The following is a 27265-nucleotide window of genomic DNA, read 5'->3' as shown; positions in this document are numbered from 1 at the left end:
TTTGGTCACTTTCAAGTGCTTTCAATGAAAGCCAGGAAAAGGAAACATAACCAGTGCACTTAAATCACAATTCTGCATGTATCTTTTTTTAATGAACATCTCTCGCTGTTTCACACACAGAACATTTGTAGTTCTCAGTACTATGAGGAGGATGGATGGTCCAAAGACAGAAAACTGATGGAAACAAAGGAGAGTGGTTCACTTTATGTTAATGTCATGAAGAGAAAAAAAAAAAAAAGACAAAAAGATATGAAATGCTGGGGTTTATCACAGAGGCTTTTCTTTTCTTTTCTTTTTGGCTGTGCCCACAGCATGCAGAAGTTCCCAGCCCACGGATCAAACCCATGCCACGGCAGTGACCCTAGCCACAGTAGTGACAACATTGGATTCTCACCCCCTGAGCTACCAGGGAACTCCACAGAGCCGTTTCTAAAGTTGACACACCCAAGGTGCCCACCCTTGAAAACATTCTCACCTTCTTTGTCGTTCCTTTTTTGGCCACCCTGTGGCATATGGAACTCCCGGGCCAAGGATGAGATCCAAACTGCAATTGCCTCTGGTGGCAACCTTAACCTGCTGTGCCCGGTGGGGATTGAACCTGTGTCCCCGTGCTCCCAAGATGCTGCCAATTCCCATTGTTCCACAGTGGGAACATCCACTCTCACATTTGTACAGGGTATATAATAAAGTTTCATTTTCCCTGGTGCCAGGAACTAGAGAAATATTCTGAGCAAACACTATGATCAAAGAAAAAAGAAATTTTTGCTTTACATATGTTTTAAAAGCTTTATGTGAGAAGCATCTGGAGAAATCTCCTAAGTGATGCATGCAAACTTTTCTGTTCTGCCACCCCACTCAGTAATTATTTCTACATTATTCAATCATAACACATTTGTCTTTGTACCCTTTTATATTACCTACTTGGGAGAATCATAAAAGACCTCAGCCAAATGAACTAATTAACTATGATACTGTTTATAGTTCTCCTCATTTTACAAATGGGTAAACGGAAGCCATGAAAGGGTAAAGTAATGGGCCCCCAAAGATATGTCAGAATCACTTACCTCATGGAACAGGTGTATTCCAGAAAAATCAAATAAAAGTGAGTTTCAGCCTAGCAAATTCTATCACAGCAGCACTGACTTTCATTAAAAACGCAGGAATGCATTCTCATGGGAATAAGCCTACACAACAGAGCAGATTCAATGATTTCATTTAATTCAGCAAACATCTATTGAGTCCCTACCCTGTGCAGGACATTGTCCAGGGCAAGCAGAGGTTAGAGACTTGGGTGAACTCTGGACCTGGGTGATGGGAGGGGCTGACCACTCCCTAATCCTAAAATAGGCTGGGATCGGTCCAGATGGGTCAGAGAGCATGGAGGGAGGGGAGGTGGAGAACAGTCCCAGATGAGTCATGAGGTGAGGAGGGGGCGGAGCCTTCCTGCTGGACTGGAATATAATAGCTGGAGCTGCAGCTGTCACATTGCACCAAGAGGCCATCATTAAGAATGAAGGCCAGGAGTTTCTGCTGTGGCTCAGTGGTTAATGAATCCGACTAGGAACCATGAGGTTGCAGGTTCGATCCCTGGCCTTGCTCAGTGGGTTAAGGATTTGGCTTTGCCATGAGCTGTGGTATAGGTCACAGATTCGGCTTGGATCCTGTGTTGCTGTGGCTCTGGTGTAGGCTGGCGCCTATAGGTCTGATTTGACCCCTAGCCTGGGAACCTCCATGCCGAGGGAGTGGCCCTAGAAAAGGCAAAAAGACAAAAAAAAAAAAAAAAAAAAGAACGAAGGCCAAACACTATGATGGTGGTGTAGAAAGAGAGAATTCCCAGTCCCTGGTGACTATGGAGCCAAGATATAAGCTTCAACTTCTTCTAAAAACAGGAATACAGGTTGAACTCATATAGGAATTGAATTGTGCCTATGCCCACTGGAGAGCTCAGGTTCCATCTGTTAGACAAGGAGGCCACTTGACTTTAAATGCCATGGTGTGTCCTAAGCAAACCAAAAACCAAAGCTGTAAATGCCTCAAGGTTACGGAATGGAAACCTAAGGACAACCAATCACAAAGAACCAACTAGGCTTTAAGCTATAGCCAATCAATTATTTCCTTACTTTTCTTCTACCTTTTCTATAAAAAAGTCTCTCTTCAGCTCCCCTCTGTGGGGTGCTCCTAGCCACTTCCGGTTTGGTGCTGCCAAACTGGAATGATTTTTTTTTTTTCAAATTAACTTTTCAATATGCCACAGTTTATCTTTCAACTCTAAAGGTGGCAGCTGCTTCTTAGCCAGGTCAGCTTTGGGAATGATGGCCTAATATGGCCAGATCTCTCGTTTTTAGGAGATGTCAGAAATCCCTTGTGGTGGTACCCATGGGAGTGGGCAGTGGTCCTCCTGGTCCCTTTGGGTGTCCACCTGGCCTCCTCTGGTGGGAAGGACTCGTCAGTGACCCCTGGTGCTGCCCCCATGGAAGGGGAGCAGTGGCAACCTGGTCCCCATGTGAGCAATGCATTGCGCGCGCGCATGTGTGAGTGTGTGTGTGTGTGTGTGTGTTGCGGTGGGGGGACCTGTGGCCAACCCTGGTCCCTGTGGGAGGGGATTGTGGCCACCCTCCTCTCATATCAGAGGGAAGGGACCCGAAACCACCTCTGCTGCTGGTCCCCCTGGGAGCAGACCTGTGGCCACCCCAGGATCCTATGGGAGCAGACGCACGGCCACCCTGGGACCTCATGGGAGTCCATCCAGGGTCTCTTCTGGTTCCCAACGGGAGGTGACCCGAGGAAGCCCTGGAGCTGGTCCCCATGGAGGGGCCCCGCGCCCTGCACCACCACCTCCCTCAGACATCCCCGGGCACGCGCCCCCTCGCCTCCTCGCGCGTCCAGGACCCCGGCCCCGGAACCGGCGAGCGTGGGCGCGGCCTGGGGAGCGGCGGGCTCACTCAGGGAGCCCGGACGCCCGCCGCCCCTGCGCCCCAGTCCGCGTCCCCGCTCCGCCCCGGGCCCAGGCGCGGCAGGGCGGTGAATGGCCGGGCGGCGGCGGCGGCGGCGGCGGCATGCGGCTCCTGTTCTTGGCGGTGCTGCGGCGGCACACTGGCAACGCCGTCACGGCCCAGCGCATCCGGTAGGTGCCGCGGCGACCCGGGGGTACCCGGCGGGGACGCGGGGTAAGGTGTAGGGGAGCGGCCCAGCCTCCCCGGACCGCGCGCCCAAACGGACCGGCCGGCGGCGCGGGGAACCTGGGAAGCGCCGGTCGGCAAGGGGCGCGCGGGCCCAGCTCCGGCCCAGGTGCCTGGGCCCCGCCTGGCGCTCGGGTGCAGACGCGCCCCCCGAGGCCACTCGGCCGGTGATGCAGCTGGAGCCGGGGCGCTGGGAGGCAGCGCGGCGGAGGCTGCTCCGCGCTCATCGCTCACGTCTCCGCTGGACCGTCTTCATTGCTGCTTTCAAGAGATCCTGAGCGCCCTAGGTTTGGGGACTCAGCGACGAAACACCAAGTCGGGGCCTCAGGACTCGACATTCAGTGGAGGAGGGAGAGAATAAAAGCACATGGATATATGCAGTGATACCTATAGACATATCCATGTTGGCAAGAGGCAGCTTGTATGCATGTGCTATTTTAAGCAGGATGCTCCAGGGAGGCCTCTCTGTTATTATTATTAATTTTTATCTTATATTGGAGTTAGAGTTGCTTTACAATGTTGTTAGTTTCAGGTGCACAGCAAAGTGATTCAGTTATACATATAAATGTACCTATCCTTTTTCAGATTATTTTCTCTTATAGGTTCCTCAGAATATTGAGTATAGTTCCCTGTGCTCTACAGTAGGTCCTTGTCGATCATCTATTTTATATATAGTCATGTGTATATGTTAATCCCAAACTCCTAATTTATACCCCCAGACCTCCCTGTTAGAATGACATTTGCAAAGAATCTTGGGTGCCTGGTTTTGGGGGAAGGTTCCTTGAAGCTGGGGCATGGTGGGGGAGGGATAAATTAGGAGTCTGGGGGTGGGGTGGGGGTGCACCAAAATATCCAGGCGAGGATGCAGCAAAAGCACAGATCCAGTATTCCTGGATCCTGCCGTCCATAGAACCTTCTCCCTCTCCCTGCCTAGTTATCTTATACAGTTATCTTGTTTTCTAGATTCACTGCTCTAGGTTTTCTCTTCTCCTCCTTGGAATGTAAGCCCTCAGGGCAGGGAGGGAGCTGATGAGGGCATGACGTTTTCCTGGAACCTTTTTTTTTTTTTTTTTTTTAAACAAACTTTGTTTCAGGAAATTTCTCAATTGACATCCCCTCTGTGGGTCTGTCTCCTCATCATGGAAATGAGTAGTTGGGGCTACACTAGCCCTTTCATGTCCCTCCTCCAACATGTTAGTCCTAGAGATCATCATCAAGAGTGACCTTCAGGCTCCATCAGTCTTCTGAAGTTACCATTAGGTTTTTCCTTTGGGGATTGTCACTGTACGGGGTTATCTTAACATCTGAGTTAGCAACACAGCCGCCACTTATTTGGACATATGCAGCCAGGAAGGACTCTGTGGTCTCTGCCTTCATGAGGCGCATTTCAGTGGGTGAGAGAGACTTCGAGGGGGTGGGAGTGTGTCGGGGGGTAGCCAGAAATGAAGGAGGGGATTGGGGCTGTGGGTTTGATTTCAGAGAGACAGCAGTGGGTGATGGCTTGAAGCAAGATCTTCATTCTCTGCTCAGGAGTTGAACCTGAGTAGCCTGGATGAAAACCAGGACTCCTGGCCCCTAGTTAGGGGCTGAAAGCAGAATTGCCCTGATTCTTGCCCCCTGTTGAAGGTAAGAATGTTTCAAGGAGGCAAAGACTGTAAAAATAGGTGTAAAGTTTATTGTTAGAAACACAGTGCAACATGTGGGAGAGCATGAAATATCCAGTATTAGTCTATTTATCTAAGGCAGAAGTAAAGCAGTAATACACACCCAAAGGGGGAGTGAGGGTGCGGATATCCCCCTCAATGAGGAGCACGCCATAAAGGTGACTTAAACCAATTATATGGGGCATTTCTTCTGGGTCTTTGTCTTCCTTTGATCAATTAACTTGTTTTATCTTTCACAGACCCAGGGCCCTCCTGGATTTGTGTGTACATCTTTTGGCCAAGATGGATTCTAAAGCACAGCATGGTGGGAAGGTTATCTGGGCTTATTATGGCCTGGCCCCCCCTTCCCCCTTGTAGACCCAGAGAGGTTTCTCTGCACGTGTGTAGTTGGGGTCTCCCTGACCCTGAGGATGGGGAGTTCATGACCTCTTTGTTCTTCTGTCCAAGCAGGGCTCAGACCCTCTTTGGATCCTGTCATCACATTGTTTAACAAGGTCACAGAAGACAAGGACCAGTTATCTGCCTTGTGCCTTTTATTTCTATCTTGAAATTTAGACAGGTGGCTGGTTGTAAGTGTTTACCCTTGAGCTCATCTATCTCCTTCCTCAGGAAGTGTAAACAAGAGGATAGTCATACCTGTCTCCTGCCTCAAGAGGTGTAAATAAGAGGCTAGTTGCAAATGTCTGTCCTAGAGCCCATCTACCTCTGGCCTCAGGTTCAGAGGAGGGCTCTCTGGGGAGGTGACATTTAAGCAAAGGCCTCTGTGACAGAAGGAGGCAGGCACCCAGGGATCTGGAAGGTCCCAGGATGGAGTAACAGCAAGAACACAGCTCCTGGGGCAGGGAGGCTTGAGGGGTTTGAGAAACAGAAAGAAAGCCATGCTCTCCCGAATACAGCGGAGAAAGGAGGTCAGAGAGGGAGAGGCCAGGCCCAGTGAGCCTGTGCCACTAGTCTGTGCTTAGGAAATTAGCGATAACATCCATTATTTAACATTCTGCTTCTCACCTGAGCTGCACACCAGAGCCCAAGTCTTCCAGAGGCCTGCGCCGACCAAAGGGCCCCAAGCAGAACCAGGCAGGCCCTTCCAGGGACATTAAGCAGGGGTGCAGGGCCATTTGGTCACTTTGTTCTTTGTTTCCCTGGCTGTGCCTGAAACAGAATCAAGATTGTGCTTTGTGCTTTGGTCTCTCTTCAGAACCAGCCTTTCGTGGCCCTTTCTCTCAGGAAGGATTGCTAGGGTAGAGGGGGAGAAAAAGGAAAAAGCGGAAGTTGCTGGAAGACATCATCTGTCTTGTGAAAGCCTAGGTTCCTTGAGGAAATGATACTGGGCGTCCTGAAGGGGAGAGGAGGGAGGTTTCTATGGTGACAGACTTTCCTGGGAGCCAGTTGCCAAGAAGCGGTGAGAACCAGAGCATCTCCTCAAAGTTTCTCTGCAGAAGTCTCCTATGACCCCCAAGTGATTGTGGGAAGCCAGGGAGGGGAGACCCCCTCCCAAAATGAATAGGATGGAGGTTCCCATCACTCTAGTAGGGGAAGGTATCTGAGTTAGCTAAGTTAGATGTTCAAAAAGATGAAAGGGGAGTTACCATTGTGGCTCAGTGGGTTAAGGACGTGACATTGTCTCTGTAAAAATCCGGTATTCACCGATGCAGTTCAGATCTGGTGTTGCCATGGCTATGGCATAGGTCAAAACTGCAGCTCTGATTTGACCTTCCATGTGTCACAGACGCAGCCTTAAAAAAGAAGAAGAAAAGGGCCCATTCTTGCACACTCAAGCGTGTAGTTGTGAATTAACATCTGTTATGTAAGTAGTAATGCTGACGTGGGATAGGCATATCTATTAGGAACCTATAGAATGCTCTGGGAACATATAGGCAAGGGAGCCATCCCAGGCTAGAGATGGGAGAACCTTTCGGGTATCATAAGCTGATAGAAAAACGCAAGTTCCAGGAGTTCCTGTCGTGGCGCAGTGGTTAACAAATCCGACTAGGAACCTTGAGGTTGCGGGTTTGATCCCTGCCCTTGCTCAGTGGGTTAAGGATCCGGCGTTGCCTTGAGCTGTGGTGTAGGTTGCAGATGCGGCTCGGATCCTGCGTTGCTGCGCCTGTGGCATAGGCCCGCAGCTACGGCTCCGATTAGACCCCTAGCCTGGGAACCTCCATATGCCGCGTGAGCAGCCTAAGAAATGGCAAAAAGACAAAAAGGACAAAAAAAAAAAAAAAAAAGAAAGAAAGAAAGAAAGAAAAACGCAAGTTCTGAAACAGACTTCCTGCCTTCACTGGCTTAAAATCCTTAAGATTTATGCTACATAATCGCAGCTCAGACTGGCCTCATTGGCTTGTTATGAGAATCAAACATGAATTGGTACCTTGTCAAGGTTTCGAAACAGGTCTTAGTGCTTAGTATGTGACTGTTCATGAGAATATGAACTGTAGCAGTTGGCGAGGTGGGGAAAGGTCAATGTGAAGGTGGGTGACATGGGCAGAGGGGCAGCAAGTAGGATACAGACAAGAGCTTATCCCTCCTGAAACTGAGTTGTGTGGACTTAGTGTAGAATATTCGCCAGGGATGTTGTTAAATACCTTTTAGTGCAGAGGGCAGCCCCACAATAAAGATGAAAGAAACTCAAAATGTCAGTAGTGCTGGAGTTCCCGCTGTGGCTCAGCAGGTTAAGAACACGACATGGTATGCATGAGGATTTGAGTTCGATCCCTGGCCTCGCTCAGTGCATTCAAGATCCAGTGTTGCTGCAAGGTTGCAGATGCAGCTTGGATCTGCCATTGCTGTGGCTCTGGACTAGGCCAGAAGCTGCAGCTCTGATTCGATCCCTGGCCTGGGAACTTTCATATGCCCACAGGTATGGCCTTAAACAAGAAAATACTGTCAGTAGTACTGAAGCTTACAAACCCTACCCTTGGTGGAGTTAGCCGATGTGGCTGGAGATTAGACAGGACCCAAGTGACACAGGACCTGCAGGGATTTTTTTGTTTTTTTTTGTTGCCAATTTTTGTTTTTGGCATGTGGAAGTTTCTGGGCCAGAGATCGAACCCATGCCGCAGGAGCAAGTCACAGCAGTGACCATGCCAGATCCTTTAACCTCGAGGCCACCAGGAAACTCCAGGACCTGCAGTCTGGTGCCAGGAACAGAAGTAAACCATGCAACCCTATCACATTTATAGGTGATCAAAGATGGTTTGGGCTGCAGCATGAAGGATGGATTAGGAGGGTGGCAGAGGAGATGGTATTTGGAATTGACATATTTGAAAAGTAAAATTTTGGAGTTTCTGCTGTGGCACAGTGGGTTAAGAACCTGACTGCCACTGCAGAGGTGAGGGTTCAATCCCTGGCCTGGCAGAGTGGGTTAAAGGATTCAGCATTGCCACAACTGTGATGTAGGTTGAAAATGCAGTTTGGATTCATAATCTCTGGCCTGGGAACTAACACATGCTGCAAGTGAGGACATTAAAAAAAAAAAAAAAGTAAATACTATTTAGTAGTGTCTGTTGTCCTTTATTGAAGGGAAAACAACAGTAACAACAACTTCAACATCCTTTGTTCAAAGGAAAACAGTCTATGGACTGGGGGGAACAGGGCCTCCCAACCACCCTGTTGAAATCTGAGCTGTGCACGAATGCCAAATAGTAACCCCGAGACAGAGTTGGCGGAAACAGAAGAACTAGCTTGAACGGCCAGGCAAAGAGGGGACACAGCCGGCTTGTGCCTCATGGGCTGTGCCCACCTTGGAGGGGGTAGTGAGGAGTCTTATAGTCTTTGAGGAGCAGGGCGTGCTCAGCTCGTGGACTTTCTCCTGATTGGTGGGTGGTGAGGTCATTGGGAGTCAGCGTCATCAGCCTTCTGCTTCCAATTGGTCTGTGATCTACGTGATTGTGGGCAGTGTCCAGTTGACTTCTTCCACCCGGTGGGGCTTCTGCACCTGCCAAACAGCTCCAAGGACATGGCTCAGCATAGTATCTCTAGTCTTTGAAGAACTAACTGAGGATCCTTGACTTTGTTGAATGGCTAAATTATTATTACTATTTTCTTTTTTCTCTGTATTTTTTTTTTCACTTCTGATTACATCGTTTCTTTGACTAAGGTTTTCCTATAGATAAAAAGGCAGGGGGAAGACGTGGCGGGGGGCACCCTGGGAAGGCCTCCCAGGGTCCTGCTCGGTTACAAGCCTAGCGCACTTCTGAGGGATTTTGGGTGAGACTGAGTTGTACAGAGTCTTGGAAGCAGCAGCTTGGAAACAGGGCTGGCTAGGCCATGGGGATTTCGTTATAAGTAGCAGGTCCTGTTTTCCTGGGTCAGCACCCTAGCGCACGCGGAGCTGGGGTCTGTTACCCGTGTGTGTTCAGTTTCCTTGACAGGGAGGCCCGTCCCTATCACAGAGACTGACTTAGGTTGAGATTTGTGATGTCAGCCGGGCCATAGGCTGGCCTTTATTTTGTGGGTCCCTACCTAGGAATTAACTTCATTAGAAGTGAGGGAGGGAAAGACCCCCGTCACTTCCTTCACAATAGGGGGAAAAATATTGAGAGAATACCAACTGGGGAACATCGGGGTCTTTGTAGTAACTTTAGGCCCCTGCTGGTGTAGAAGTTTTTTAAAGATTTCCCGTTGTGCCTCGGTGGGTTACAAACCTGAACTAGTATCCATGAGGTTGCGGGTTCGATCCCTGGCCTCACTCAGTGGGTTAAGGATCTGGCGCTGCCGCAAGCTGGGGTGTAGGTTGCAGGTTCGGCTTGGCTCCCACATTGTTGTGGCTGTGGTGTAGACCTGCAGCTGTAGCTCTGATTTAACCCCTACCTAGCCTGGGAACTTCCATATGACCCAGGTGCTGCCCTGAAAAAGAATATATATATATATATATATATATATATATTTTTTTTTTTAGAAGGTGTAGGTAATGGAGAAGGCATTTTAGGGGGAAATTTGTCTGGGGCTGGATAACTAGAGGGTGACTGCTTTGATGTCTGTGTGGCCCCTTATCTCCTTTCGTATAATCAGTGTGCCCTGAGTAAGGTAATCTTACCTTTTTTTTTTTTTTAGGGCTGCACCCTCGGCACAGGCTATGGGTCTGGTCAGAGCTGTAGCCACCAGCCTCCACCACAGCCACAGCAACTCGGGATCCGAGCCGCGTCTGCAACCTACACCACAGCTCATAGCAACGCCAGATCTTTAACCCACTGAGCAAGGCCAGGGATCGAACCTGCATCCTCACAGATGCTAGTCAGATTCGTTACCACTGAGCCAGGACAGGAACTCCAAGGTAACCTTACCTTCTAACCCAGGAGCTGTTCACTAGAATTTTAAATATTCTAATCAGGGCCTACTCTCTGGGGTTTTCTCCTAAGTACTCCAAAATTCAGAGACTTACATCAAAGGTTTTGTTCACACATGCTATGGCACAGCATTTGGGAAAGAAGGAGCCATGTTTAGAGTGTGTGGTTGGCTGGCATGGTTACCTGGGCCCTCATGTGGACCTGAATTAGGGAGCCTGCTCTTCACAGCAGCCCTGCCGTCTTCGTCTCCATGTGCTCTCTGTCCCCACTGTGTCACTTGGCTCAGCTAGAAGCCAGAGTTTGGTCCAGCCAGGGCACCATGGTTCCCCACACACCTCTAACCCCTGAAAGACCCAGAAATCCTGAGGATCCTCTGAATGGGGCGAACGGCTTCAACTTGGTTCTCACAGTTAAAGGTAGAACTTTATTTATTTATCTCCTTTTTAGCTGCGCTTGAGGCAGGCAGGAGTCCCTGGGCCAAGGATCAAACTTGAGCCATAGCAGTGATAACACTGAATCCTGAACGGCTAGGTCACCAGGCAACTCCAAAGGTCGACATTTAAATTGCACAAGTAGGAGTTCCTGTCATGGCTCAGCAGTAATGAACCTGACTAGTATCCATGAGGATGCAGGTTTGACCCTTGGCCTCACTCAGTAGGTTAAAGGATCTGGTGTTACCATGAGCTGTGGTGTAGGTCGGATGCTGCTTGGATCCCACCTTGCTGTGGCTGTGGCATTGGCCAGCAGCTACAGCTCTGATTCGACCCCTAGCCTGAGAACCTCCATATGCCACAGCTTCAGCCCTAAAAAGCAAAAAAAAAAAAAAAAAAAAAAATCGCAAATGCTGGATTAAAAAACAAATTTCACCCTGGAGCTTTGGTGATGAAGTAACTGCAAGATCAGAGTTTCAAAGGGCACCTCCTATTAGGCTAAAATAAATAGCAGAGCTGAGCAGTTGGCCAGAAATCATCCACCTGCAAACCCAAAGGTGTTTACTCTCTGGCCATTTCCAGGGAAGGTTTTCTGACCCCAGCTGTGGATGATCAGACACTTGCTAGGTTGAGTCTTAAGTGCAGCTCTGCTAAGGATTCAGGGAAAGGCAGGAAGAGGGACGGGAAAGAAGAAGTAAGGATGTAGGTTTCCTGGGTCCCGAGTAGGGAGATCTGAGGGTCAGCACCGTCCTGGCACGAGCATCCTGGCACTGGAGTGGATGCAGATGTCCCCGTTTTGAGAGTGGGGACTTTGTCCAATGGATGTGAGGTGTGATTGCATGTTCTCCTCTCCCTCCATCCAGAACACCATGTGCAAGAGTTTTTATTTGAATGGGAAGCATTTTAGATAAGGAGGCCTGGTGGAAGCTCACTGGAAGGGAAAAAAATGAAGAAAGGCAAACATCATTGCACCCACTGTAACTCTGACTCTAGTGCCCAGCAACTGTCTGCTGGTGTAAGTCTGAATTCAGTTGTGAGCACCACGCATTTAGGAAGGAGAAAAGCCTCAGCCTTTTCAAGTCATCTCGTTTTTCTCTCTCTTTTATTTTTAAAAATTTTTAAAAGCTATTTTAATTTTTTGCTTTTTAGGGCCACACCCACAGCATATGGAGGTTCCCAGGCTGGGGTGCAATCAGAGTTACACCCACCGGCCTACACCACAGCCACAGCAACTCAGGATCCCAGCTGCGTCTTGCAACCTACATCACAGCCCACTGAGCAAGGCCAGGGATCGAACCTGTGTCCTCATGGATACTAGTCGGATACGATTCCTCTGAGCCACAATAGGAACCCTCTCTCTTTTTTTAAAAATCAGAGCTAATCCCATGACTTGTTCTGGAGTAACCAGGAAAAAACTTTTTTGGCGGGGGGGTTGGGTCCCTGAGGCATATGTAAGTTCTCAGGCCAGGGATTGAACCTGAGCTACAGCAGCAACCTGAGCCACAGCAGTGACAACACAGGATCCTTAACCCCTGGGCCACCAGGGAACTCCTCTAGTTTTTCTTTAGAAGATGTTGAGGAGGAGTTCCCGTTGTGGCGCAGTGGTTAACGAATCCGACTAGGAACCATGAGGTTGTGGGTTTGGTCCCTGCCCTTGCTCAGTGGGTTAAGGATCCAGCATTGCCGTGAGCTGTGGTGTAGGTTGCAGACGTGGCTCGGATCCCGAGTTGCTGGGCTCTGGCGTAGGCTGGCAGCTACAGCTCCAATTCGACCCCTAGCCTGGGAACCTCCATATGCCGTGGGAGCGGCCCAATAAATAGCAAAAAGACAAAAAAAAAAAAAAAAAAAGAAGATGCTGAGGAAACTGCACAGATACATTAGGTCAGTGGGAAGAGGCCATTTCCTTCCCCCTCCCCCAAAGAATAATTGTCAGTTACTGTTGTCATTCAGCAAATATTTATTATCCAGTATCTCCAGTGGGCACAGCTCTGGGAGGGCACTGTAAGGGGAGCTGGCAAGGGACTGGTGAACCTTGCAGAGGCCCGCAGTCATTCAGCCTCCAGATTTCTAGCACATCAGTCAATGCTAAGCCCTGTCATCCAAAAGCAGGTTCCAACCTTCCAGCACAAACATAAAATTGCACAGGTCTTTTTCTTTTCTTTTTTCTTTTCTTTCTTTCTTTTTTTTTTTTTTTTGTCTTTTTGCCTTTTCTTGAGCCGCTCCCGCGGCATATGGAGATTCCCAGGCTAGGGGTCAAATTGGAGCTGTAGCCGCCGGCCTACACCAGAGCCACAGCAACACAGGATCCGAACCGCGTCTGCGACCTACACCACAGCTCATGGCAATGCCAGACCCTTAACCCACTGAGCAAGGGCAGGGATCGAACCTGCAACCTCATGGTTCCTAGTCGGATTCGTTAACCACTGCGCCACGACGGGAACTCCTGCACAGGTCTTTTTAAATGAAATTTACTTATTTTTAATTTTTGGCTACAACCTGCAGTGACTTGATGTGGGAGCTCAGTTCCCAGAGCAGGGATTGGACCCAGGCCACAGAAGTGAAAGTGCCAAGGCCTAACCACTAGACCACCGGGGAACTCCCTACATGGATTATTTAATTACAAATATGATCAGCACTAGGAAGAAGTACAGGGGGGTAGGTCAAGGGACAGACCAAGTTCTTGGGGTCTGGGAGGCTCCACTGAGAAATAGCTTTTTCTTGCTCATTCAATTTTTTTTTATTGAGATATCATTCACATATCATAAAATTCCCCCTTTGAAAGCATCCAATTCAGTGGTTTTTAGTATATTCATAAAGTCATACAACCATCACCACTGTCACATTTCAGAACACTTTCAGCTGTCTCAAAAGACACCCCACACCCATTAGCTTCACCCCCACCTTCCCCTTTCCCCAGTTCTGGACAACCACTAATCTACTTTCTGTTCCCATGGATATGCCTGTTCTGAACATTTCACAGAAATGGAATCATATACTATGTGCTCCTTTTTGAGGACTTTGCATAATGTGTCAGTACTTAATTTTTTTATAGTTGGACAATATATTCCATGGTTGGGCATCATATTTTGCATGTCCATCCATCAGTTTGAAGGACATTTGGGTTGTTTCCACTTACTGTCTACTATGAATAGTAGTCGTTCACTTGGAACTTTTCCATGGGAGAAAAAACTTTTTAAGCTGGGACTTAAAACTTATGGGTTAGCTGAGTGAAGAGGGAGAGAGTTTGGGAACAGCATTCCCAGCCAAGGGACCAGTATGTGTGGAGCCCCTGAGGCAGGAAGGTGCTGGTGGAGTTGAGAAGCAGAGGCAGCCAAAGTGCTGAGATCCAGCAAATGAGAGCAGCTGGCCTGGCAGGTGGAAGCCTAATCCCATCATTGTCATGGTGAAGGTGCTGGATTGAATGCTAACAGGATTGTGGGGAGAGGGACTGAGGTGGCTGACACAGGAAGGAAAGGAGGGTATAGACTTCAAAACAATTTGGAAGGACCTGGGATGCAGCAGAGGGGAGAACATGTCAGCTATCTTTTTATTTTTTATTTTTTTCTTTTTAGGGTCACACTTGCTGCATGTGGAAGTTCCCAGGCTAGGGGTCAAATCAGAGCTGCAGCTGCAGGTCTACACAACAGCCACAGCAACACCAGATCCAAGCTGCATCTGCAACCTACACCACAGCTTGCAGCAACACTGGATCCTTAATCCACTGAGCAAGGCCAGGGATGGAACCCACATCCTCATGGATACTAGTCAGGTTCTTAACCTGCTGAGCCACAATGGGAACTCCAACATATATGATCTTGCACCTGCTTTTTGTTGCTGAGTGAGCAGTGGAGACTTGGGTCCACTTACCCAACATGCAGCAAAGCCCAGCTACTGATACCAGGTTGTGGTGAAGGAAAAGTACAGCATTTATTGCAGGGTGCCAGGCAAGGAGAGTGATAGCTCATGCTCAAAGGACATGAACCACCCCCCCGCCACAAATGGTTTTTTTCTTTTTTTTTCTCCTTAGAGCAGCACCTGTGGCATATGGAAGTTTCCGGGCTAGGAGTTAAATTGGAGCTGCAGCTGCCTGCCAACGCCACAGCCACAGCAATACCAGATCCAATCCATGTCTACACCACAGCTCATGGCAACCCCAGATCCTTAACCCACTGAGCAGGGCCAGGGATCAAACGTGAGTCCTCATGGCTACTAGTCATGTTCGTAACCTACTGAGCCATGATGGGAACTCTTAGGGAAGTGTTTTTAAAGGTAACATTTAGGGTGAGGGCTGCAGGGCACTTTCCTTTCTCCTGATGTGTTGCTGGTGAGGTAACAGGGTGATGTTCCAGGAATCTCAATCATTAGCCTTCAGTCTGGTCCAGGGCTTAGGCTCAGGGTGTAGTCACCATCCTCAGCTGGGTGGGAGGTCTTATTTCCTATAGAACAACTCGGAGGTACACATCAGATTGTCATCTCTGTCCCTTCTGGAGAATCTAGAGTTCTGTTTTATGGCTGAACTACTGTTTCTTGATTGCTTTTCCTCTGTTTCTGCATTCCTTCCTTCCTTAATTCGTAACTGCTTGAGTCTCTGCCCTTTGGGACTCAAGGCAGGTCTAGGAGACTAAAGCCTTTTTCTACAAATAAAAACTGGGGACACGGAGGGGCTGTGGGACCCTCTGAGGTCAGAGGACTGTTGCCTTGGAAGTGATGGAGGGGTATGGGGGAAAGATAACCAGCCATGGTCAGAGACTCAGGTGGCTTCTGAAGAGGTCGATGTGACAAGCGGATTTTATATACATGAACAAGAAAGGCTCTAAGCTGCTGGTCTGTAATCGTGGCAGAGATTTTCAGCCTTACATAATTGAAACCCCAACCCCAATCGGCCTGGACAATGAAGGGGATTTAGCAGCTTATCCTATAAAAAGTATGGAGGTGGGGCCGGCTTCAGGCTTGATTTTGCAGCTTAGACGGTAAGGACAGGTGTGCCCGCTCCCTGTTTCCCGGGTCTGATTCCTGTTCTGGTCAGGTTGGGCAGCCCCAGGTCCCAGAATTGCATACCTCAGGGTGGGAGTATGCATGAGCCTGGGGTTGGGGTAGGGGGTGGTTTGGGAAGAACTGCTTGGATCTCGGGGTTGGGAGTAACCTGCTCAAATGAGTGAAGGCACATTCAAGGCTACAGGAAGGGAGGATGTGAGAATGAATGCTGTGGAGCTAACTCATTTCAGAGTGGAAGCTTTGTTACTTACAAAGGAAAGGGGAAAAGCAGACCCCTGAACTTCTGAAGGCACCAGGGAATAACAAATGTTGTTGACATTGACAGAGCAAGAGATAAACTCGAGGGTGGTGGTTCAAACTGGGAAGTTGTTTTCTGTTTTGTCTTTATTTATTTATTTACTTTTGTCTTTTTAGGGCCGCACCCGCGGCATGTGGAGGTTCCCAGGGTAGGGGTCAAATGGGAGCTGTAGCTGCCAGCCTGCACCACAGCCACAGCAACACTGGATCCCAGCCGCATCTTCGACCTACTCCAAAGCTCATGGCAACTCCGGATCCTTAACCCACTGAATGAGGCCAAGGATTGAACCCGAATCCTCAAGGATACTGGTCAGATTCGGTTCTGCTGAGCCGATGATTTAACTCTGGGAAGTTTTTTTTCATAGAAATTCAGATACCTGGCTTCTCTTGGTGAATCGGTAGAACCGGCCCCTTTGAGAAGCATGTCTACGTGGTACCCACTGTCCAGAGCTCACATGTCCAATGCAGATATAAAGGGAGTCTGCGTGTGCTATTTAAAACTTTCTAGTAGTTGGAGTTCCCATCATATCTCAGCAGGTTAAGAACCTGACTATTATCTATGAGGATATGGGTTTGATCCTTGGCCTCAATCAGTGGGTTAAGGATCTCGTGTTGCCATTTAAAACCTTCTAGTAGTTGGAGTTCCCATCATATCTCAGCAGGTTAAGAACCTGACTATTATCCATGAGGATATGGGTTTGATCCTTGGCCTTGATCAGTGGGTTAAGGATCTGGCATTGCCATGAGCTGTGGTATTGGTTGCAGACATGGCTCAGATCTGGCGTGACTGAGGCATAGGTCAGCAGCTGTAGCTCTGATTCGAGCCCTAGCAAGGGAACTTCCATATGCCATGGGTGCAACCCTAAAGATACAAACAAACAAATAAGCCAAAAAACACCTTCTAGTAGTTACTTTAAGCAAAGCAGAAAGAAACAGATCAAATTAATTTTGATAATACATTCTCATGAAAAGAGTATGTCCAAATATCATTTTGACATGTCCTCAATGCAAAAGTTATAAGTGGGCTGTATGTATATTTTGCCCTTCGCACATCTCTGTTCAGACTTGTCACATTTCCGGTGCTCATTTAGCCCAGTTTGCCTTATTAGACAAAGCAGGACTAAGTTCTGCAGGTGGGACCCTTCCTCCCGTTTGGTGTAGGGCTCCTTCTGTCTTCTGGTCCCCACCCCCTCACCGCCCCCCGAATGCATTTATTTTTGTCAGTCTGAGCTCAGCAGACATTTAGGTTTGAGACGCTTCCTGATGCAGACACTTTGCCTGTTTCATCACTGTATTTTTTGCATTCTTTAATTTTTTTGTTTTTTAGGGCTGCACCTGCCACATATGGAAGTTCCCAGGCTAGGGGTTGAATTGGAGCTGCAGCTGCTGGCCTACACCACAGCCAAAACAACGCCAGATCCTTAACCCACTGAATGAGGCCAGGGATCAAACCCCTATCCACATGGATGCTAGTTGGCTTCTTAACCTGCTGAGCCACAATTCGAACTCCTTGCATTCTTTTGAAAAGAGTGATTTCCAGACCTAGAGAACACACTTGTGATTGCTGGGGTAGGCACAGAGGGAATGGGATGGACTGGGAGTTTGGGGTTATTAGATGCAAACTATTCCATTTAGAATGGATAAGCAATGAGGTCCTGCTGTACAGCACAGGCAGCTATATCCAACCACTGGGATAGACTATGGTGGAAAATAACATGAGAAAAAATGTGTGTATATGTATGACTGTGTCACATTGCTTTAGAGCAGAACTTGACAGGACATCATAAATCAACTGTACTTTAATAAGGAATAAATAAAGTAGTTCCCACTGTGGCGCAACAGGATTGGCTGCATCTTGGGGCATTGGGATGCAGGTTCAGATCCCTGACCTGGCACAGTGGGTTAAGGATCTTGAGTTGCTGCATAAGCGGCTTGAGTTGTAACTATGGCTTTGATCCAATTCTTGGCCTGGGAACTCCATATGCCAAGAGGTGGCCAAAAAACCTGCAAAAAAAAAAAAGAAAAGAAAAATAAATTAAAAAAATCCAAAAATAAAATAAAAAGAGAGATTTCAGAGTTCCCTGGTGGCTCAGCAGGTTAAGGACCTGGCGTTGTTACTGCTGTGGTTCTGGTCGCTGCTGTGGCATGGGTTTGATCCCTGGCCTAGGAACTTCTGTATTCAGAAGGCACAGCCAAAAAAATAATAATAATAATAAAATAAAAAAATCAAAAGAGTGATTTCATAGCAGTTATCTCTTAAGTATATGAATCCTGTAAAAATTGCATTCACAAGTAGATACGCTTTCCGGTTTACAAAATGCACCCACGGGAATAGTATGTGAGGTAACTCAGGTCCTGAAAATGTGTTATTATTCAATAAAGGCAAGTGGAGCCGTGTTCTCTCTAGTTTACCTTTCCGAAGGGGGGCTCAGGAGTTCATGCTGGCGGTCACACAAAGGCCTTCATCTTGCTGAGCTCCAGCACTTCAATACCAGGGTCTTTTTTTTTTTTTTAATCTACTTATTTATCTTACAGTTTCATTGAGAAATAATTGATGGACAGCACAGTAGAAGTTTAAGGTATACGTATACAGCATAATAATTTGACTTACATACATCACGAAATGATTAGCACAGTAAGTTTAGTGAACATCTGTCATCTCATGTAGAAACAAAAAGAAAGAAATAGAAAAACATTTTCTTCTTGTGATAAGAGTTCCCTAAAGCCTAAGAGTTCCCATGGTGGCTCAGTGGTAACAAACCCAACTAGTATCTATGAGGACGCAGGTTTGATTCCTGGCCTCCATCAGTGGGTTAAGGATCCAGTGTTTCGATGAGCTGTGGTGCAGGTCGCAGACAGGACTTGCATCTGACATTGCTGTGGCTGTGGCATAGGATTCAAATGAGACTCAGATCCCGAATTGCTATGGCTGTGACTTAGGCTGGCAGCTGCAGCTCCAGTTCAACCCCTCACCTGGGAACTTCCATATGCCAAGGGTGCAGCCCTAAAAATTAAAAAAAAAAGAAATCAAAAAGAAAAAAGCTTTTGATGATTTATGAGATCGTAAAGCTAGTGTCAAAATGCTCTTTGAAGATATGTTTAATGGGTCAAGGAGAAGCCATTGTCTGAACGTAACCACCCCTATTCCATATACCTTGCCCTCTTGATTCCATATCTGCCAGAAATCTCTCTGGTATGGGTTCCCTAAGTAAAATTCAACCTGTTTTTTTTCCATGCATCAACACATTTGTTTTTGGCTTCTCATTTCTCAGAGTTTGAAGGAGATGGAATAACAATTGTTCATCTATGCTCAGAAGCAGGTCACATTCTAATTTTTTTGTGTGCTGCATAAGTTTACGCTAAAGTGAGCTGATGCCTAGTGGTTTTTTTCCTGGTTCTGCTTAAGAGTTGCCATCAGCGTTTCCAAAGGAGGTGGGGGGTGGGGGTGGGGACAGGCGAACAAGGATTGGCCCGACAAGAACATTGGACATGATAAGATCAAGATACTCAATACGATTCCGTAGCTGAAGGCAACTCAAGTCTCAAGACCTTAGTTTTTCTTTCTTTTAAATAGGGACAGCTGCAGCAGTGTGCATTTAATTTACAGCACAGAGGAGAAAACAGAGAGAGAGAGAAATTTTATCATTCATTTGGCAGTGTAAGTGGTAATTCTATCATATTGTCCAGAGTGGATGCAGGCTTGAAGATCTGATTCTAACGTTTTTTTCTCAGGTCCTGAGTTCCCCTGTGGTTCCTATGATTTAAGCATGTTGGTCATTTTATGATCATTTTGCTTAAAGATTCCAGATCCTTCCTTCTTTTGTTTTTACTCTGAACATTAATATTGTCCCTAATTGTAAGCCAGCTAATTCAGCTGGTGTTCGGGTGGAGGATAACAGTCTTTATTATTGCTGGAGTTAAGGGGAAAAATGGCTGTGTTGGATTGGAACTTTGTACTGTAGTGCCTTTGTTACTGAATTGGCTGACCAATGCTTCGAAACTGTTGCTGCGACTGGAAACAGCACAAGCTTTACTCAGTGGTCAAAGAATGGAGAAGGGGGAACTTAGTTTGCAAATCAACTTCTCAGCCCAATTTGGGTAGAGACTTCAAATACGAAGGAGCGTAGGAGCGTCCAGGTACAAAGGAGGGAGTTGGAAAGAGTGGGAGGATTATTCATGAGTGATCTCAGAACAGGGGTGTGGTAGAGACCTGGTACAGAGGCAGCTCTCCTTTTCAGTCCTTGTAGGGGTTTTTCTGATTGTTGTCATGGCAACTGTCAACTGGTTGTGGTCGCGGTGCTAGTGAGTGTGCCATTTAGCTAATGTATTACACTGAGAGTGTAAAGAAACTCTTGGTCCACTAGAAGTCAAATCCTCTGCCACCTTGGATCTCATTGGCTCTAACTGGTTCCTGTTTGCTGTTGTTGTTTTTCTCTTTGCTGCTGCTTCCTGAAATAGATAAGAGTAATTGGTTTCTATTCAAGGAAGAGGCAGGGGTATGATTCTGGGGTACCAGCCCGTGTCTTCTTCTGGGTGACTTAAGAGATTTTTTTCAAGGGTAATTTTAAGTGTTCTTGATTGTCACCTGGGTGCTGTGTTTTGTTTTTTTTAAAATCTTTTTAGGGCCACACCTGCGGCATATGGAGGTTCCCAGGCTAGGGATCTAATCAGAGCTGTAGCCGCCGGTCTACACCACAGCCACTGCAACTTGGGATCCGAGCCGAGTTTTCGACCTACACCACAGCTCATGGTAACGCCAGATCCTTGACCCACTGAGCATGGCCAGGGATCAAACCCCAAACCTCATGGTTCCTAATCGGATTCGTTAACCACTGAGCCACGACGGGAACTCCTGGGTGCTGATTTTGTAATAGAAGCTGTAAGTACCAGGTGACTCCCTTTTCGTATAAGGGCAGCCCAGAGGGATTGTGGTAGAGACAGGCTCAGAGCACAATGGAAATATTGAGAGGATAGCTATGTTAGGGGCAAGGGCTATTCGATTTCAGTGAAGGAGGCTGGCACTGGGCATGGTCCGGCATGGTCATGGGGCTCAGAAGGTGTGATATGTTGGGCGTCCTATAGGCAGAAGGTCAGGACTGGAGCAGGACTATCAGGGTGGCAGGAGTGGGATATTCCTGGCTCTGGGGGGGATGCAGGCTATGAAGGGTGCTCTGTGCTCATCTTTGGACTTGATCCCAGAGACATATTCAGCCATTAGTTTATTTGGTAAGCAAGACAGATCCAGCCCCCATTCTCATGGGATTGGCAGTTGTGCTGGCTATCCCGAGCCATTTGAGGGTTTTATTCAATAGAGACCTAATTGGATTGGTTGTATATTCATACACATACACGTGCATGCACACACATGCACTCAGAAACCTGAAACAATTATTATTATTATTATTATTATTTGTCCTTTTTTTTGCTATTTCTTGGGCCGCTCCCGCGTCTGCAAACTACACCACAGCTCACAGCAACGCTGGATCGTTAACCCACTAAGCAAGGGCAGGGACCGAACCCGCAACCTCATGGTTCCTAGTCGGATTCGTTAACCGCGCCACAATGGGAACTCCCTCGAAACAATTATAAAAGATAATCTGTGCATCTGGTTAAAATAGCTAGCTGTGCAAAAGGATGTGTGATGAGAAGATAATCTTTCCTCTACCCTGGTCCCTGGTCATCTTTAGATAGAATTGAAAGGTTCCCAGGAGGATGGAGACAGGAGCCCCCCTCCCCCCGCCATCCCCCATCCCCTGCCCCGGCCCAACCTCCAAATGTGGCTGTTCACCTTGGAGATCTGCTGTGGACACCCTCTCCAGGAATGTGGAGGATGCTCAAGTTGGGGAGCAGGAAACAATGGCCTGCGGAAAACAACTGCCTGCATAGATTAACCTCCTACAAGGATTAACTGCCCTCTGTCCTGGGACTCGACCCCCTACCCCTCCCTTGACCTTCCCCTCCCCCTTCTTCATTTTTCCTGCCACAAGTTCCTGCCAGGAACTCCAAGCACAGATTCCCACCAGATCCTTTATAACCTCACAGTCAAGGTTGGCTCCTTCTTGAGCTCAGCCCGTGCCCCTCTGATGCCTTAGTAAATATCTCTGGCTTTGCCAACTTGGCCTTGAGCGTTCCTCCCTCGGCAAACCTAACAAGAATCATTGTTATTTATTTCTTACGTATCCTTCCAGAAATATTCTATACACACTTAATTCTCTTTCCGTTAACAATGTGTCTTGGAGTTCATTCTAAATTACTTCACAGCAATCTGCTTTCTTTTCTTGGCATCAGAACTTGGTGGCTTCATATGCGCCGTAATAGCACTGGTTCCCTATGAGGCACACAGAGGCTGGGTCGTCTTTCTGCTGCTTCACACTCAGCCTTAGTGCTTATTCTTGGGTGCATGTTTTTGCACTCATATCTACGTGTCTCTTTGGAATCAATTCCTAGAAGTGGATTTCTTTGGTTCCAGAGTTTGTGCATTTAAAATATGTTGCTCTTTTGCCCGCGGAAGAGGCTGTACCAGTTTCCCCGGTATAGAAATGTTTATTTCATGAAACCTTAGGCAGACTTTTTGATTTTACAAATAGTCTACCTTAAAAGGATGACCATAGTTGACCATCATTTGTTGTATTTAAAAGCTCAGTTAAAAAGCCCAATTGTAGTTTGGGGTCATCTGTCTTTGGTATGAACTAAACTTTTATGATGATCCCTATTTTTCAATTGGGTTGTTATGTTTTTTCCTTAAGTGATTTCTGAGCACTCTTCTGAGCACACATACACATATATATGTATACAAATATAGTCTTCTTAAGGCTGCACCCGTGGCATATGGAAGTTCCCAGGCTAAGGGTCAAATCGGGGCTGCTGCTGTCTGCCTACACCATAGCCACAGCAACACCAAATCCGAGCTGCTGTGTCTGTGCCCTACAGCACAGCTCATGGCAATGCTGGGTGCTTAACCCACTGAGCCACACGGGAACTCCTAATATTAACTTTTGCTTTAAATAATCCTTTGATTGATTTAACATTTTAACCACAGCAGCAACCTGTGCCCTTTTAATGTCTTTACCGCCTTTTTCTTTCTCCATTTATTTTTTGGCAAAGGGACCATCTAGAAGCTACAGGCCACGTGTGTATTCTGAAAGATGCCTTTGACTTTGGAAGTCCATCTGAAATCGCAAACTTCATCAAGGCTGAGAACCTTGAGGCGGCCGTGGCTCTTCATCTCTATAGAGGAGGCCGACTTGTGCAAGGTAAACCCTCTCTCTTTTCAAAGCTGCAACCCCAGAAATCATGAAAACCAGTGGGCGAGGGAGGGCTGCACTTTTTTTTTTAAATTAAAGAAAAGAAAAGAAAAGAAATCATGATAACCAGAGCACCTATAATGTCAACTTAAAACATAGATGAAACAATTTATCCCATTTATCCATCGCAAAAGTGGAAGGAACAACATCATCTTGCTCTTCTGACTAATGTTCTAAAATGATACAACTACGCCAGCTGAGAATGGATTTATCTATTTAATGATGTAGCTGTCTTTACATCATTAAGGGTATTATCCTGAATGTTTCTGATGTGTATTTCTTAACTCAAAGTATTATTTTCTTTCTTTTTTTCTTTTTTCTTTTTTTTGTCTTTTTAGGGCCACACATGTGGCATATGGAAGTTCCCAGGCTAGGGGTCGCATCAGAGCTACAGCTCCTGGTCTACACCACAGCCATAGCAACACAGGATCCGACCACAGCTCACGGCAATGCCGGATCCTTAACCCATTGATCAAGGCCAGGAATGGAACCTGGGTCCTCACGGATGCTAGTGAGATTTGTTTCCTCTGAGCCATGACAGGAACCCCTCAAAGTATAATTTTCAAAAGGTAAAAATTAAGACTCTTACAAAATACAGAAGTGAGCACAGGAGTTCCATGGTGGCTCAGGGGGTTAAGGATCCAGTGTTGTCACTGCTGTGGCACAGGTTCAATCCCTGGCCTGGCCTGGGAACTTCCACATGCAGCTGCCAAAAAAAAAAGGTGAGCACATAGGAAATGTTTTATTCAACTGATTTATTAATAAGGGAACCAAGATGCTAAAGTCAGTTTAAAGAGCATTTGAGGAAGTTCTTCTTGTGGCTCAGCAATAATGAGTCCGACTAGTATCCATGAGGATATGGGTTTGATCCTGGGCCTCGCTCAGTGGGTTAAGGATCTGGTGTTGCTGAGAGCTGTGGTGTAGGTTGCAGATGTGGCTTGGATTCCAATTTACTGTGGCTCTGGTGTAGGCCGGCAGCTGCAGCTCCGATTCAAACCCCTAGCCTGGGAACTTCCATATGCCACAGGTGAAGCCCTTAAAAGCAAAAATAAATAAATAAATTGAATAAATAGTATTTCAAGGACTGGGAGTTGAGTAGATGATTTAATAAAGAATATTAGAATTATGAAGTTCCTTGGTGGCCTAGCGGTTAAATGTTGTCAGTGCTGTAGCTCAAGTCACTGCTGTAGTGAGGATTTGATCCCTTGCCCAGAAACTTCTGCATGCTGCGGGTGTGGCCAAAAAAAAAATAATTTAAGATTAGGTTGCTAGGTTGGCTGCAGTACTGATGAATGACCAGTGGGGAAATCACCTGTAAACTTTGGGGCTATCTTTTTTTTTTTTTATGGTTGCACCTGTGGCATATGGACGTTCCTGGGCTAAGGGTCCAATCGGAGCTACAACTGCTGGCCTACGCCACAGCCACAGCAACGCTGGATCCTTAACCCACTGAGCGAGGCCAGGGATCTAACCCACAACCTCATGGTTCCTAGTTGGATTCGTTTCTGCTGCGCCATGACGGGAACTCCTACGGGAGAACTTTAAACAGTGCTTCCTTGGACCTTGGAAGGACTTGCATGTAATCATCCTCTTGGCTTTATCTATAATTTTTGGAGATTTCTTCCTTCCCCTCCAAGGCCAGTTTGACTTTGCTGAGCACAGCAGCCTCTCAGAGTGAAGGCAGGGCAGGTAATTCTGCTGTCCTTGAGCCTGAGTGTTTTTTTCCAAACATGAGTTAAATGACACCGTGGCAGTGGTAGCTTTTCAGAAGAGAGTATGTCACTTGAGGCCCCCAGTTATCTCCAGAAATCGTCATACCAGGATAAAACTTCACTCAGCACAATGTGTCACACTTCTGAAATTTTCAGATGTTTCATTGCTAAAGGTGACTTCCTGTTTCTCTTCATGGATCATACCTTGTTTAATCTCCCAGCTCTCGCTCCTGCTTTCTGCATCATGGGAAGTTGGGCCCCCTCTAGACGCTGTCTTCATATATGGACACATTCTGTTTCTATTCTGTTTTTTAGTTTTTAATTCTTCTTATTTATTTTTTATTGTTACTATTTTTTATAGCCACACCCATGGCATATGGAAGTTTCCAGGCTGGGGATTGACTCCGAGTTGCAACTGTGACCTATGCTGCAGCCAGGCAATGTAGGATCCTTAACCCAACTCTGGTGGGGCCAGGAATCGAACCTGAGCCTCTGCAGTGACCTGAGCCGATGCAGTTGGCTTCTTAACCCACTGTGCCACAGAAGAAACTCCTGTTTTTTTAAATTTAGGATGATACCTGCTGAATTCCCATTGTGGCTCAATGGGTTAAGAACCCAACTAGTATCCATGAAGATGTGCGTTCAATCCCTGGCTTCGCTCAGTGGGTTAAGGATCCAGCATTGCCATGAGCTGTGGTGTAGGTTGCAGACATGTCTCGAGTCTGGCGTTGCTGTGGTGTAGGCCGGTAGCTGCAGCTCCAATTTGACCCCTAGCCTGAGAACTTTCATATGCAGTGGGTGCAGCCCTAAAAAGACAAAAAAAAGATACATGCACATGATACAAAAACTACCCCCAGGGTAGAGTGAAATGTAAGCAAATGACATAGCACAAAGAGTCCATTTTTCTCCCACTTCTTGTCCCAACAGTCTAATTCTCATCCCCAGAGGCAACCGCAGTTACCATTTTCTTGGTTGCTCTCCCAGAAATATATCTCCTGTACTAGTTGTCTATTATTGCATAACAAATTGCTCCCTTCCCCTGCAGAGTCAGTAGCTGATAACAAACTCCGTAACAGTTTGCAAATATATCTTATAAACATCTTGCTATAGCAGGGGACTTCTGGAATTCTCAGGTCACAATTATGGAACCATTTGCCACAAACCCAGTGGCTTAAAACAGCACACAATTTATTATCCTTCAGTTGGGAGCATCAGAAAGCTGAAATAGGTCTCCCTAGGCTAAAATTAAGATGGTGCAGGGCTGTGTTCATTATAGGGAGTTCATGTTGGCAAGTCCATTTCCTTGACTTTTCCAGCTTCTGAAGGCACTCACGTTTCTTGGTCCAGGGCTCCTTTGCATCTTCAGAGTCAGCAATGGCCGGTCCAGTCCTTTTGACCTTGCTTCACTCTGGACTTCCTCCTATGCTTCCTTCTTCCACATTTAATGACCCTGTGGTGACATTGGGCCCACCTGATAATCCAGGTCATGTGCCCCCTTACCTATTTATTTATTTTTATGTAAAGAATTTTTTTTTTTTTTTTTTTTTTGCCACATCTGTGGCATGCGGAAATCCCCTGGCCAGTGATTGAACCTGCATCATAGCAGCTACCTAAGCCGCTGCAGTGACAATACCAGGTCCTTAACCTATTTGCACCACAAGGGAACTCTGTCCCCCTTTTTCTTCTTTTTTTAGTTTAAAGATTTATTTACAAACAACCATTGATTCTCTTCTTGGAATTCTGCAGGAATAAATCTAAATGCAAGAGTCAGTTCCAGGATTTTTTTTTTTTATTCCTCAGAATCAAAAAGTCATATTTTTTATCTATCCTGATTTGTATATGATAAATACAATTCGGTAATTGAATATTGCATATCATCATATAATATTTAGTAATAAAATAACTATTTGAATATTAATAAAGTAACTTTCATCTCATTCTCTTTAAAAATTTTATTTTTTTAAAGTAGAGTTGATTTGCAATGTTATGCCTATATCTTTGTTCTTTTTCAGCTGCCCCTTGGCATATGGAACTCCTGGACCAGGGCTCAGATCCGAGCTGCAGTCTCAACCTAAGCTGCCACTGCAGCAGCTCACTTAACCCACTGTGTCGGGGACTGAATCTGAGTCCCAGTGCTCCCGAGATGCCGCCGATCTTGTTTTGCCACAGCAGGAACCCCTCTTTTTTCTTCTTTTTAAAAAAATATTTTTTTACAAACTTTTCTGTTGAGGGCTGACTCTCAGTAGATTGCAGCGAGGGAGCTGCTCTGCTGCTGATGGTTTAGCACCAGGTTCTCAATGAACATGCAGTGATTTGGTGATTTGGTGTGTGACAGGTGAGGGAGCAGCCTCGTTTTCCAGCATGCCCTGTGCCAATTTCTGCTGTATAACAATGTGAC

The 27265-nt window shown here is 46.7% G+C and overlaps 1 protein-coding gene across 2 annotated transcripts in view; it reads left to right on the top strand.

The window, feature by feature from the left end:
• Positions 2541 to 27265, top strand: part of GLT1D1 (glycosyltransferase 1 domain containing 1) — a 110800-nt gene continuing 86075 nt past the window's right edge. The window contains exons 1-2 of one of the 2 annotated variants that reach the window (XM_021072862.1): positions 2541 to 3124; positions 22956 to 23104. In XM_021072862.1, the coding sequence (XP_020928521.1) occupies positions 3057 to 3124; positions 22956 to 23104 (217 nt within the window). In that variant the 5' untranslated portion in view covers positions 2541 to 3056. The remainder of the gene's footprint in view (positions 3125 to 22955; positions 23105 to 27265) is intronic. The other variant, XM_021072863.1, reaches the window with a different exon arrangement.

Source organism: Sus scrofa, chromosome 14, assembly GCF_000003025.6.
Source record: "Sus scrofa isolate TJ Tabasco breed Duroc chromosome 14, Sscrofa11.1, whole genome shotgun sequence".
NCBI classification, from domain to species: domain Eukaryota; kingdom Metazoa; phylum Chordata; class Mammalia; order Artiodactyla; family Suidae; genus Sus; species Sus scrofa.
The sequence above is the reverse complement of the archived record's forward strand: the minus strand, read 5'-3'. Positions and strand labels throughout refer to the sequence as shown.